Below are 12,159 nucleotides of genomic sequence, written 5' to 3'. Positions count from 1 at the left end.
AATCATTTGTGTGTTCTAGATCATTTCAGTTAATGATCACCATTTGTGACACAAAAGCTTAGGACAACATAAGATATGTCTTGTAATTGCAAGGCTATGACCATATCTCCTATAACAATACAGAAGAGAGGATGAAACACAGCATTTTATCATTTCAGCATAACACTACCACTGTGCAGATGGTAATAGTTTAAAATAATGTTACATTTGAATCCTGAGTGGCTTTTTTGTGTTAGTTTTAATTTTGCTTTTCAAGGTAAAGGCTATGGTCACTTAGCCTCATTTATGAAGAAGTGTGTTTCCATGTAGTGTGATCTTTCTTATACAGCCTGCTCTCAAAAAATCATTAAATAAAAGTTCTAAGCACTGGCAGGGATTACTGCATCTGTTCTCTGGAAGGAGAACTGACTCAATATGCTGCAGATAGGAAACACATGTGCCTTTGCCTAGCTGCCTTTCACTGCCAGACAAATTGCTGTAACAGTCAGATGAAAAAGTGTACAAGTGTTTTGATCTTTGGTACATACAGCTGGCTGCTTTTGGATTATAAGACTACAGAAGCTGCGCGTAAGTACATTTGCTTGTTTCACCAAGGTCAAATGCAAATAAATTACACTGTGCCTTGCACAAATAAAACAAGTAAGCATATTACCACCTTATATGTCTACAGTCTGAATTACTGAAATGAATTTGGGATGGGGGGGAAGGAGGGGTCGAGAATGGAAAGAGTGCTAAAACTTGATTTTAGGACAGACCATGAAGTTAAAATACTTGATTGACAATTAAGATGGTACTGCACGTCTGAGACAGATACTCAAGTATAATTTTTGTGCATGCAAGTCTCCTTCTTAGGTGTCACAATAAGCAGATCATAGTATCAACTTCACTTGTTAGATAAATTCGCCCCATATTGTAAAAATATTTTTTCCATTTTATCATGGTTGCACAAATTTTTTGCGCTTGCCCGTTTGTTAAACACACACTGTATTATTGCCAAAACGACATCAGGATACCATTGTCTGCTCCCACAAATGGATATAATATACACTGCAGAACTGTTAATTAGGACTTCAATGCCAAAAAGGCAAAAAAAATAAAAACTATTTACTATTAATACATACAGTACTGGGAAAAAATTTGCCCCTTCCTGATTTTTTTTATTGCATGTTTGTCACACTTAAATGTTTCAGATCAAACAAGTTTAAATATTAGACAAAGATAATCTAAGTAACGACAAAAAGCAGTTTTTAAGTGATGGTTTTATTTATTAAGGGGAAAAAAAAACAAAAAAACAACCTATTACCCAAACCTACATGGCCCTCTGAGAAAAAGTAATTGTTCCCTAAATCTAGTAACTGGTTGTGCCACCCTTAACAGCAACAACTGCAATCAAGCGTTTGTGATAGCTGGCAAGGAGTCTTTTACATCGCTGGTGGAATTTTGTCCCACTCTTCTTTGCAGAATTGTATTAATTCAGCCACATTGGATGGTTTCCAAGCATGAAGCAGTTTAAGGTCATGACACAGCATCTCAATTGGATTCAAGTCTGGACTTTGACTAGGCCACTCCAAAACCTTATTTTTTTTTCTTTTCCCTTTTTAAGCCATTCAGAGGTGGGCTTGCTGGTGTGTTTTGGATTATTGTCCTGCTGCAGAACCCAAGTGTGCTTCAGCTTGAGGTCACAAACTGATGGCCGGAGATTGTCCTTCAGGATTCTTTGGTAGAAAGCAGAATTTATGGTTCCATCAATCGCAGTAAGACATTCAGGTCCTGAAGCAGCAAAGCAGCTCCACACCATCACACTACCACCACCACGTTTGACTGTTGGTATGGTGGCGTTTTGTTTTTTTCTGAAATGCTGTATTACTTTTTACACCAGATGTAACAGGACACACACCTTCCAAAAAGTTCAAGTTTTGGTTTGTCAGTCCACAGAATATTTTCCCAGAAGTCTTGGGGATCATCAAGATGTTTTTTGGCAAAAGTGGGACGAGCCTTTATGTTCTTTTTGGTCAGCAGTGGTTTTCGCCTTGGAACTCTGCCATGCATGCCATTTTTGCCCGTTCTCTTTATTATGGTCGAGTCATGAACACTGACCTTAACAGAGGAAGGTCAGGCTGGCAGTTCTTTAGATGTTGTTCTGGGTTATTTTGTGACCTCTTGGATGAGTCGTCGCTGTACTCTTGGGGTAATTTTTGTAGGCCGGCCACTCCTGGGAAGGTTCACCACTGTTCCATGTTTTCTCCATTTGTAGATAATGTCTCTCACCTTTAGAAATGGCTTTGTATCCTTTCCCAGACTGATAGATGTAAATTGCTTTGTTTCTCATCTTCTCCTGAATTTCTTTAGATCGCGGCAAGTCTTTCTTTTTGGGATCTTTTGACCTACTTCACTTTGTCTGACAGGTTCTAGTTAAGTGATCTCTTGATTCAACAGGTCTGACAGTAATCAGCCTGGGAGTGGCTAGTGAAATTGAACTCAATTTTCCAAAAAATGATTAACCACAGTTACTTCATGATTTAACAAGGGGGCAATTACTTTTTTACATAAGGAAAAACTATCTAAACCTACATTGCCCTAATAAATATTTTTATGGAATAAATTTCCATAAATAAAATCACTTAAATTGCATTTTGTGTTTACTTGGATTGTCTAATATTTAAATTTGTTAGATGATCTGAAACATTTAAGTGTGATAAACATGCACACAAATAAGAAATCAAGAAGGAGGCAAATACTGTTTCACAGCTTTGTAAGCTGAACAAAGCAACCCACACACAAGTGGGCAGTAATATGTTACATTTACAGTACTTTGTTACTTGTGCTTAAGTATATCAATGGAAATGTTGGGTTTTTCACTGTCAACACCTACTCTGATTCACTTGTACACTTGTGTAAAGTAACCAACTAGAAATACCGTATATACTTACATTTAAGTTCTCCAGCAGATAAGTCAGGCTTGACTTTACCTCATAATTTCTGGTATTTTATAATGTCGGTTGTATAAGTTGAATGCGGAAAACTTGCGCTATTGGTCCAAGAGATGATACACCAATGCCCACCTGAGAGAGTAACCATGGAGAACCTGCCTTTTTTTCCCCTTTATGTATTGTGCCTGTGACCACACAGCACTATAGTGCTTTTTTTTTTTAACTCACACCCTCACTTTTGTACACTAAATGTGGTAGAATTTTCATTATATAAGATTTTCACCCCCACTTTACAAAAACACACATGTGGTTGCACTTTTTTTAGTTTAGTAATCAAATTACTACAACAGCACATTATGTAACTATGGTATATATATATATATATATATATATACACACATACAGTTACTTTGTGTCAGCTCACGTCGATTTAAGAGTGCACAAAAACCTGGATGGTCCCTTGACCTTACAGATTATAAACTCAGTATGTGTTACCTAATGATTAAACTTGAATGCGTCACAAAAAAAAAGTGTTTTTGTCATGTTGGAAAGGACAGAGCACTAAGATGTATACCAAGCTCTGACAGATGTCCAGCATAAGTTCTGCTGTTGAGCCTGATAGAGACATTACTGACAGTGCTAGTAAGCATCAGAAAACAGCAAGAAAGCAGAATGACCCAAATCAGGACAGTTTAGGATTTATTTACAATGGGACAGAGGGGCAGCTAAGGCCACAGTACATTGTGTACTATGAAATTCTCAGCCAACACTTGACAACAAAACAAGTGTTATTGAAGAATAGGTCCACTGAGATTTCTTCCAAAAACCAAAACAAGAAATCTGAAAGATCTGAAGCACCAAGAGACCATTTAAATACTTCAGTTTCTAATGTTCAGGAAGCACTTTACTATGCTAGCCTGACAATTACTAAGGAAGGTTAACCTTGGACTATTAGGGACACTGGCACACACTATGTGCAATGAAAAGCTGCAAAACAGCTAGACCTGGTGGGCCTTTCAAACAGTCACTTCAAGAATGAATTACATGCCAGATATAAGTACACTGAAACAGCACATTAATGTAAGTTGGTGTTTATTGCTACAGCTTGATGAGACTACAGATGTGAATTAATTGGCTAAATAACTTTACATTAGGTATAAGGATTCACTTTGTTCTGTAAATTTAGCAACACAAACAAAAAGCAAATAGTTTTTCAGATTTTGAATGTATTTATCAAAGAAAAATACATTAAATAGAAAAAAAATTGACATTGTTTTTACAGACACTGCCTGGAGAATAACAAGCCAATGCAACAGTGTAGTTTCACAGATCACTGAGGTTGCCATAGACTTGAAGTAGATGTGCTTCAGTATCCACTAGAAAAGACACTGACTGCATGGAAATCGGTATTAGAATCTGGTGCTAAATTCTGACTTTAATCAAGTTCATTGAGTTGTGTAATGAAATGAGCAATGAACAAATTCTACTTTCGATTTATACTGAGGTGACAAAGTGCTCAAAAGACTATGTACTTGACATCTGATTCACAGATATTTAGGATGAACAACTCCTAACAAGGCAAGTACATGTATTGAACTGCAGGGGCTCTGACTTTGATGGCACATTTTAAATGACTGTCAATGTTGACAGACTGAATATCCAGCCCTCATTAAATGCTGTGCAGTTTTAGGTGTTTTTTGATATTACCACCCTCTGTAATAAAGCCTTCTCTGCTCTAAGTGAAATCAAGACTACATATGCTATTTATATGCTTACTGCCAAACCAGAATCTTCAGTAAATATATTTAACAAATAAGTTCAGTCAAATCCCATTACATTTAAACCATTACCACAGAGAACTGATGCTCAACCAGATCTGCATATGAAGCTCATTAGCCTTGTCCTGGACACTGAAGGGCTACACTTGGCTAAATAGACTCGATCCTCTCACTGAAAGGGCCCAGCGACATTATTATTTGTGTTTGTGAGTATGATAGATGGTAAAACGCCACACACATTAACCCCTTCTTGGTTATGATGATAGAGTATGTTGTTGGAGATGTGTTTGTAAGTGGCAGCTTCATACTTCATATTGGTTAAATGTGGTAGTACTTGTTTTAAAAAGTCTCGAGTACTGTCCTAAATGAATCACAATTAGTAGTAGTATTATCTAGCTATTAATTCAGCTAGAGTGGACAGAGTTAATTTAAAAAAACAAAAAACCAAAAAAAAAAACACATTCCATTTCGTAATGTGTGGATCAGAGTGCATTAGCTAGATTTAACTTGTTTAAATTATTTGCAACATGCCTATTAAAGTTCAAAATTAATTTAATTTTAAATACTGATGGGTGAGGTTTTAGCTGCATACAGTTGAGCTTTTTGAAGAACAGAAAATAATCTGGAAGCAGTTTTAAAAACATGTTGATTAATATGTAATTCATACAACAGTATTTACAATGGTTTTATTCTTTAATCTTTTTTTGGTTGCTCATGTTTCACTGAAAGTAATGGATTTGATTAACTGAAAAAACAATTTATTCTGGTAGTGTAGTTTTACACTGCTTTAGGTAGTAGCTGCAAGTATTTTTTGTATCTTCGTGTTATACTTTAGTTTCCTCTGTGCATTCAGATTTGCACATACCGCCAAACCAGAACATTCAATTACAATTAAAGATAGATTTGATTTAACCAATAACCTTGGTCACATCACATTTTAATCATTTTAAATAAATTTTAAAAGTTACACAAGAAAATGAAACCAGTGACAAATCTTTCCAAACAACTGACAACACCAATGAACATGTAACACCCTGTATAAAGGAGGCATGATTGCTCTACACAAGGATATTGTACCTTTTCTTCAGAGGCCTGCAGGGACTTCAATGACTGGTCAAAACCCCGGAGCTGTTCTTCCAACATCCTGACTTTGCTGTTAGTGGGTCAGATGGAGTCATCATATGTGAGGAGGAAGTGAGGGAATTGAGAAGGGTTACAATTCAATGATGCATGCAAAAGAACAATGCAGGAAGAAGGAGGGAAAACAAGAACACACAAGGTCATGATAGGAAATACATGCACTGGCTTAAGCTTAGTACAGTAGGCTGGCTGAAATACTATGTATTCTATAAGCATTAAGCACAATGTTTATCCAAAACTAATATTCTCTAATGGATTAAATAAAGCGTTTTGTTCTATTTTTGCTATAACTACCACCCAAAGGAATTTCATAAAGTGTTTTCAGCAGTCTGTACAGTATTGGCCAAAAGACAGAGTAAACTTATGCAGATATGAAAAAAATAAGTGTCATCTTCAGATATTATAAAATTATTCAAATGTAAAAATGTAAAGATACTTCTCTAGGTTTCAATGACATGTTTTATATCTTCATGCTTTATCATTTACATTTTATATAAATGCATCATTTATCATCCAATGGGGTCTAATGTCATTGAGTAGCACTGGATTATAAAGGTAAAATTTTAAAATGACCAACAGCAGAAACATGTACTTGTATCTGAAGTGTCAAGATAAATTGCTATTTACACTTCTAACATTGTTAGGTAAAGTCATAATTTTCATAACTGGAATAGAGGTTCTTCGAGAGCTAGAAGTGTGCTCCTACATGCCCACAGAGAGTGACAGGCTGAATTATGCAGGGAATAAATCAAAAACCAAATCTACAAATTATGCTTGAGCTCCTGTGCTACCTCTGAAAACAAGGGAGTACAATGTTAAGTAATGATGTTATAGGAAATTGAGCCGATGATTAATTACAAAATATTTAGCAATGTTCACACACAACCCAAAAACGGAATGAGTAGTAATGGACACCACTTAATGTTCACATTATAGTTAGGAATGTTTTATCACATTTAATATAGTAAAATGTGGTATGCACTTAATTTGAAATTGAAGTGCAAATGAGGTCATAAAATAAATTAATATTACATTTACTGGATTGAATTGCATCTAGAAAAAATGTACAGCATTGAAATAGTCTTCATAATTTGTTATTTTGATTTCAACTGGTGATGATACAAATAAAAAGCTTTGTAAGAACAAATAATTTTAAATTATTCCCCTTTGTAATTTGTGTTTATCGTTCCTATTTCTGATGTGTGGGTTTGCTGATATGTGAAAGCACTCACGATTCTGCAAGTTCTGCCCTCTCTTCTGTGCGCTCCAGGTCTCCCTCAATGATTACCAACTTGCGGGCAACCTATTAAAAAAAGGCAAGTATTAATTTTAACCAAACTACTTCAGTTGTATCTGCCTAAAGATGTTTTACTCATAGCACTTTAGATTCAGAAAAACAGTTAAAACTACAAACAGAATGCACAAAACAATCTAGTAAGCAAAACAAAAAATAAACCATTGCAAACTTTCAGTACATTTCTAAAGTGTGCCAATAGACATTTTATAACATTTCTAATCCCATTTTTGTGCAGCCTCACCTCCTCATACTTGCGGTCAGCCTCTTCCGCAATGTGTTTAGCTTCCTTCAGCTGTATCTCCTGAAGTTCCATCTTCTCTTCATCTTTTAGAGCACGGTTCTCAATGACCTTCATACCTCTGCAATTAAATGTTTAATCAGTAATGTATACTTGCATTTACCTCTCCTGCACAAATTGTTATTTAGCTTTATCTTACATGGTGGGTTCCAGTGAAAAGTACAAAAAAAAAAGAATTATGGAGGCCGAAAAAAGTTGTTGAAATAAGCTTTTTCCCCACCTCCCAATTCTCCTTGTACAGGGTAACTCTCATACCTCTGGATCATACATTTATCACCTACAAAAATAGCTACCCCCGTAATAGAGACATCACTTAACCAGCAGAGAACCCAAGAACACTGTTGTATAGCTCTATCCTCTACAAACTTTGTCAACCAAAGTCCTTGAAAGTGAACGCAAGAGTCCGAGACAATTTTGGGTACCTGGAGTCGGCAAAAATGTACCGACTGTGACTCCTAATAAATTTAAACTGTAATAGGGGGGGAATACAGCACCTTCAAATGTCCCATTTCACAAACAATAGTCATAATTAAGTACTTATCTGATGCAAGATTGTAATCTGGATCATGGTACATTACAAATAGTGTTTGAATTTAATTTCAGATATAATGTGTTTAACAAGTTCATTTGAGTGTACACAAGTGTAATGATGTAGATGTGTACTATGGCCTGATGTGTGTTCAGGGATTCTTGTCTTTTGTTTAAACTGGCCAATACGGTAGAGAGTCAGCTTCCTAGCCAGTAGTGATGTGGTTAAATGGCGTGTATGTTGCCTTCCTTCAATCAACATAGAAAATACATTAGCATATTAAATACAGAGGAGTCAGAAGTACCAGAAACTAAGGAGTCGTAGTCGAAGGATTTATCTACCGACTCCACAGCCCTGGTCAAGGTCACATACAGCAAAATGGACAGATTGTGCCTCTATCGCATGACCAAAAAAAAAAAAAAAAAGAATGAATATTACAAGAAATCTTAATGTCATGTTCCTGCATGTAAAGTGTTAGGTAATAATGATTACAAACACTTTTGGCAGATTTGCTTTGATTGGCAAAATGCCTAAACTGAGTCCTAGAAGGATCTTTGCCCAAGTTTGAATAGAATGAAGACACAGTGTAAAACTGAACTTTCCAGAGATGCTTCCTAGTGTTGGTGATTTATGAAAGCACAAATAAATTATATTGATGGTAAAAGATTATGCCAAGCTACTTGAGAAAAATACAATTTCATTAATCTTTGATAGTCTGCATCTTTACCTTTCACTCTCATCTGCAGCCTTTTCAGCTTCCTCTAATTTTTGCAATGCTGTAGCTAGTCGCTCCTGAGCACGATCCAACTCCTCCTCAACCAACTGGATGCGGCGGTTTAGTGAAGCAACCTCAGCTTCAGCCTAAAAAGAAAATATGAGTTATGTGAAATGTGCAAGTAAAAAAAATTATAGCATGATCATGATGGCCAAACAGTCAAACTTGTAATCAGGAATGTTACATATTTGTTATGCTCAGTGTTCAAAATAATAATAAAATGCTCAGATATTGTAGGAAAGAATGAAGAAATATCACCAAAGCATTGTGCAAATACATAGTGTATTTTTACCCATTACCACTGTGTTTTTCTTCTGCAGTCAATTTAAGATAAGATTTCCTTTACATACTTTTCCCTCTATAGGCATGCCAGATGTTCATGTTGCCAGCATGTAATAGTGAATTGAATCCTTAGAGTGAAAGCACTCATGAACAACTGATGGACTAATGTGATAAAATTCATAATTTTCAAACTGGTGCATATGTAAAACTAATTTATTAACATAAGAAATGCTTTAAATAATCCAATTAAATTCAGAAATGTTTAACATTCATTGACAATTTACAAAAAGCCCAAAACTCTTCAACTTAAAAGTGCATCACTTTCGAGACACTATTTAAAAAAAAAAAAAATATTGCATTTGAGGGTGACTAAAGCATTATATTTAGATGACTTATTGATTTACTCTAGACCTTTTATTTAAAAAACATGGTTATTTTAACATGGATTAAAGGTTATGAAAGGCTTTTACAGAGTAAGTGTCATACAGAATAAGTAGACTTAATTAGCAGTTACTCCCAGCCAGTGTAATAAACCTCACACATGTTCCTGTGTGATGCTGAGGTATCACCCGCTGCACTGGGTCCCAATCCAGGTGGTTTGCAGTGTGGTGCGTCCAGCAACCCGCTTTGTTAGCGCATGCTCCCAACCTCTCTAAATCTACAAAGAATATTTTCATACAGACTTCCGGCAGCCCAGAAAAGGAAAGCCACAAGCAACTCATCTACAAAAATGCAACATCACATCCTGTACACAGAATAAACTGCAATACTCAAGTTCCCCCTTACAGTTCACTCCGTAATTTATGTAGGCTTAAACACTAGTTATCAAAGCTGTGGCATACTGATAATAAATCCAACAGAAAAATGTACCATGCAAAAATGCATTACCAACAACATGATGTACAGAAAAAGAATCTCCTAAATACTTAAGATACAATTCAAAAAAGCATAAGTCACTATTTGCAGCCAATTAAACTGGTTTAATACATGTTACATACACCTATTCACTATTAATAGACCAGATGTTTACAGTTAAATCAAAAATGATTACAAGCATCACATATTGCCTATAACAAGGGTTAATTTAAGATAGACAAGGTCAGACTAACTGAAAAAAAACTTTGTTTTACAAAGTATAACACAACATTATTCAGTCAGAACAAGTAGAGAATTGCATTCTTCTCTCATGTCTTAACACATCAGATGCCATGTTTATTTCAAGCTTGAACAGGAGCACCTTGGGGGCTGAGCCAAACCTATGGTTCTGGAAGGCTGAATTTGATAAACACACTGTTTCACCCTGATTGTACAGCTTTGACTCAGGCCATCCAGGTGTCTCATATACAGTGACCCTGCCAAAAAAACAGCGAGACCACATATTTAAATTTATATTCATATGCAGTAACTGCAAGACAATCATGATGTGGAAAAAAAGTCACTTTGGGAGACTTAGTTTTGAAGAATCATGTCTATGCATGCATTCTGGTGTCTTATTCTTCCTGTTCTGTAGATGTACGTATGAGGAAGCATCATGAGAAAGTGACTGGCAATCCACCCAGGTTTAGCTTTGCATTCATCATTACCAGAGACAAGCTTGGACATACCAAATGGAAAGATGATGATGAAATGGAATTGACGAACTACTAATCCATTCCTAAAAGTGTTTTTTGTTTTTTTGTTTTTTTTTTTTTAAAAGAAAAGGCCCCAATCAATATTAATGAAGACTTCATCTTCTCCGGAATTATGACTCTTTAAATGTGTATCTAAAGATGTAACATTATATATATCTGTTGATCCATACTGTATATATACACACCTCATTCCTTTACTCGTACACCACTAAAAAGATTATAAAATGACAGTAATATTGATACTGTATCCTCTTATGGTAAAGAGTTTGCCTATTAGGTTTCAAACTATAAATAACTAATTTTATTAAACCAATTACATTTCATGTTTAAATAAGAAACGGTGGCATATTAGCATTTATAAGCATTTGATGCTTTATACCCTTGTTTACATTGCAGGTATAGAAGGGGACTGATTTTTATTGTAGAAAAGAAATTAACAATTCTGTAAACATCAATAAACAACTGCACAGGTAACATGAGCAAGTCAAAAACATACCACAGGTGGATAAAGGCAGAACAGAGACTGGGATGTTCTTGTCAATTATAGAAAAAGGTTCACTTCTCAAAACTATAAATATCCACAAATAATAATCTATCCAGAGCAGGGTTACAGGGAAACTGCAGCATACCTCAGCAAGGACTGGGCGCATGGAGAGAAAAACCGTATAAAGAAGACACGAGTCCATCACTCAGTGAGCACACATGCACACAAGGTGTCAGTTTAGCATTGCCCATCCACTTAGCCTGTATGACTTTGGACCAAGAGAAGAAACTGGAACACCCAAATTCAATCACTGCATGTGGAAGAAACCCACGTGCACACAAAAGAGAAATTCAAACTCCATACAGGGAGCAACTGGGACATGAAACCAAGACTCCTTGTTATCACAGCATTCCTACTGGCCAATCTGCATCCCAATCGTGGTTCAAATGAGCTGTAGTTTCTTATTTATTTATATATGCAGAGGTATGTAAATATACATTTGCAGAAAAGCCTGTTCAGTAATTTTCATGTAATAAAAAAATAAAAAATAAAAAAAAAGATTGAAAAGGCTTTTTAAAATCAAGTCATTGAGAATATTGAGAATGGTAGGTGTCTTACAAGATATGCAGAATGACAACTGTCAAACAGAAAAACCTCTCTAAACTACATATTAAGGCACTAGAAAACTAAGTTAAAATAAACTCATGCTAGAAGATTAAATTACCAAATTACCACTTTCCACTAGATACTGAAAAATCTCCAAAGAGAAATACTAACTCAGACTTAAAAGAAAGTGTTAACACTTGCTTGGCGATTACCTCATTATAAAACACTCAACACAGCAAATAAATAATCTGAGCCAGTTTTACCTATTGCTTGGATTTTACAAAAGCTGTATTTTTCCTTCAAGATTCTCACTTTTATGCAGACTTAAAACACACTAAAATCAATAACCTATCATGCCATTAACAGAGAATATCAGTATTAAAAATGATTCATGCCAAATGCACTGGGG

At 35.5% G+C, this 12,159-nt stretch overlaps 1 protein-coding gene across 5 annotated transcripts in view; it reads right to left on the bottom strand.

Annotated features, from left to right (window-relative positions):
- LOC120538384 (tropomyosin alpha-3 chain) overlaps window positions 1–12,159 on the bottom strand; it is a 64,713-nt gene that overhangs the window by 28,550 nt on the left and 24,004 nt on the right. For 3 of the 5 annotated variants that reach the window (XM_039767893.1, XM_039767885.1, XM_039767912.1), the window contains 3 exons: window positions 8,700–8,833; window positions 7,387–7,504; window positions 7,081–7,151 (listed from right to left, as the gene is read on the bottom strand). In XM_039767893.1, the coding sequence (XP_039623827.1) occupies window positions 7,081–7,151; window positions 7,387–7,504; window positions 8,700–8,833 (323 nt within the window). Of the gene's footprint in view, window positions 1–5,785; window positions 5,862–7,080; window positions 7,152–7,386; window positions 7,505–8,699; window positions 8,834–12,159 lie in introns of all 5 variants that reach the window. The other 2 variants (XM_039767903.1, XM_039767919.1) reach the window with 1 other exon arrangement.

This window comes from Polypterus senegalus, chromosome 1 (genome assembly GCF_016835505.1).
Source record: "Polypterus senegalus isolate Bchr_013 chromosome 1, ASM1683550v1, whole genome shotgun sequence".
NCBI lineage: Eukaryota > Metazoa > Chordata > Cladistia > Polypteriformes > Polypteridae > Polypterus > Polypterus senegalus.
The sequence above is the reverse complement of the archived record's forward strand: the minus strand, read 5'-3'. Positions and strand labels throughout refer to the sequence as shown.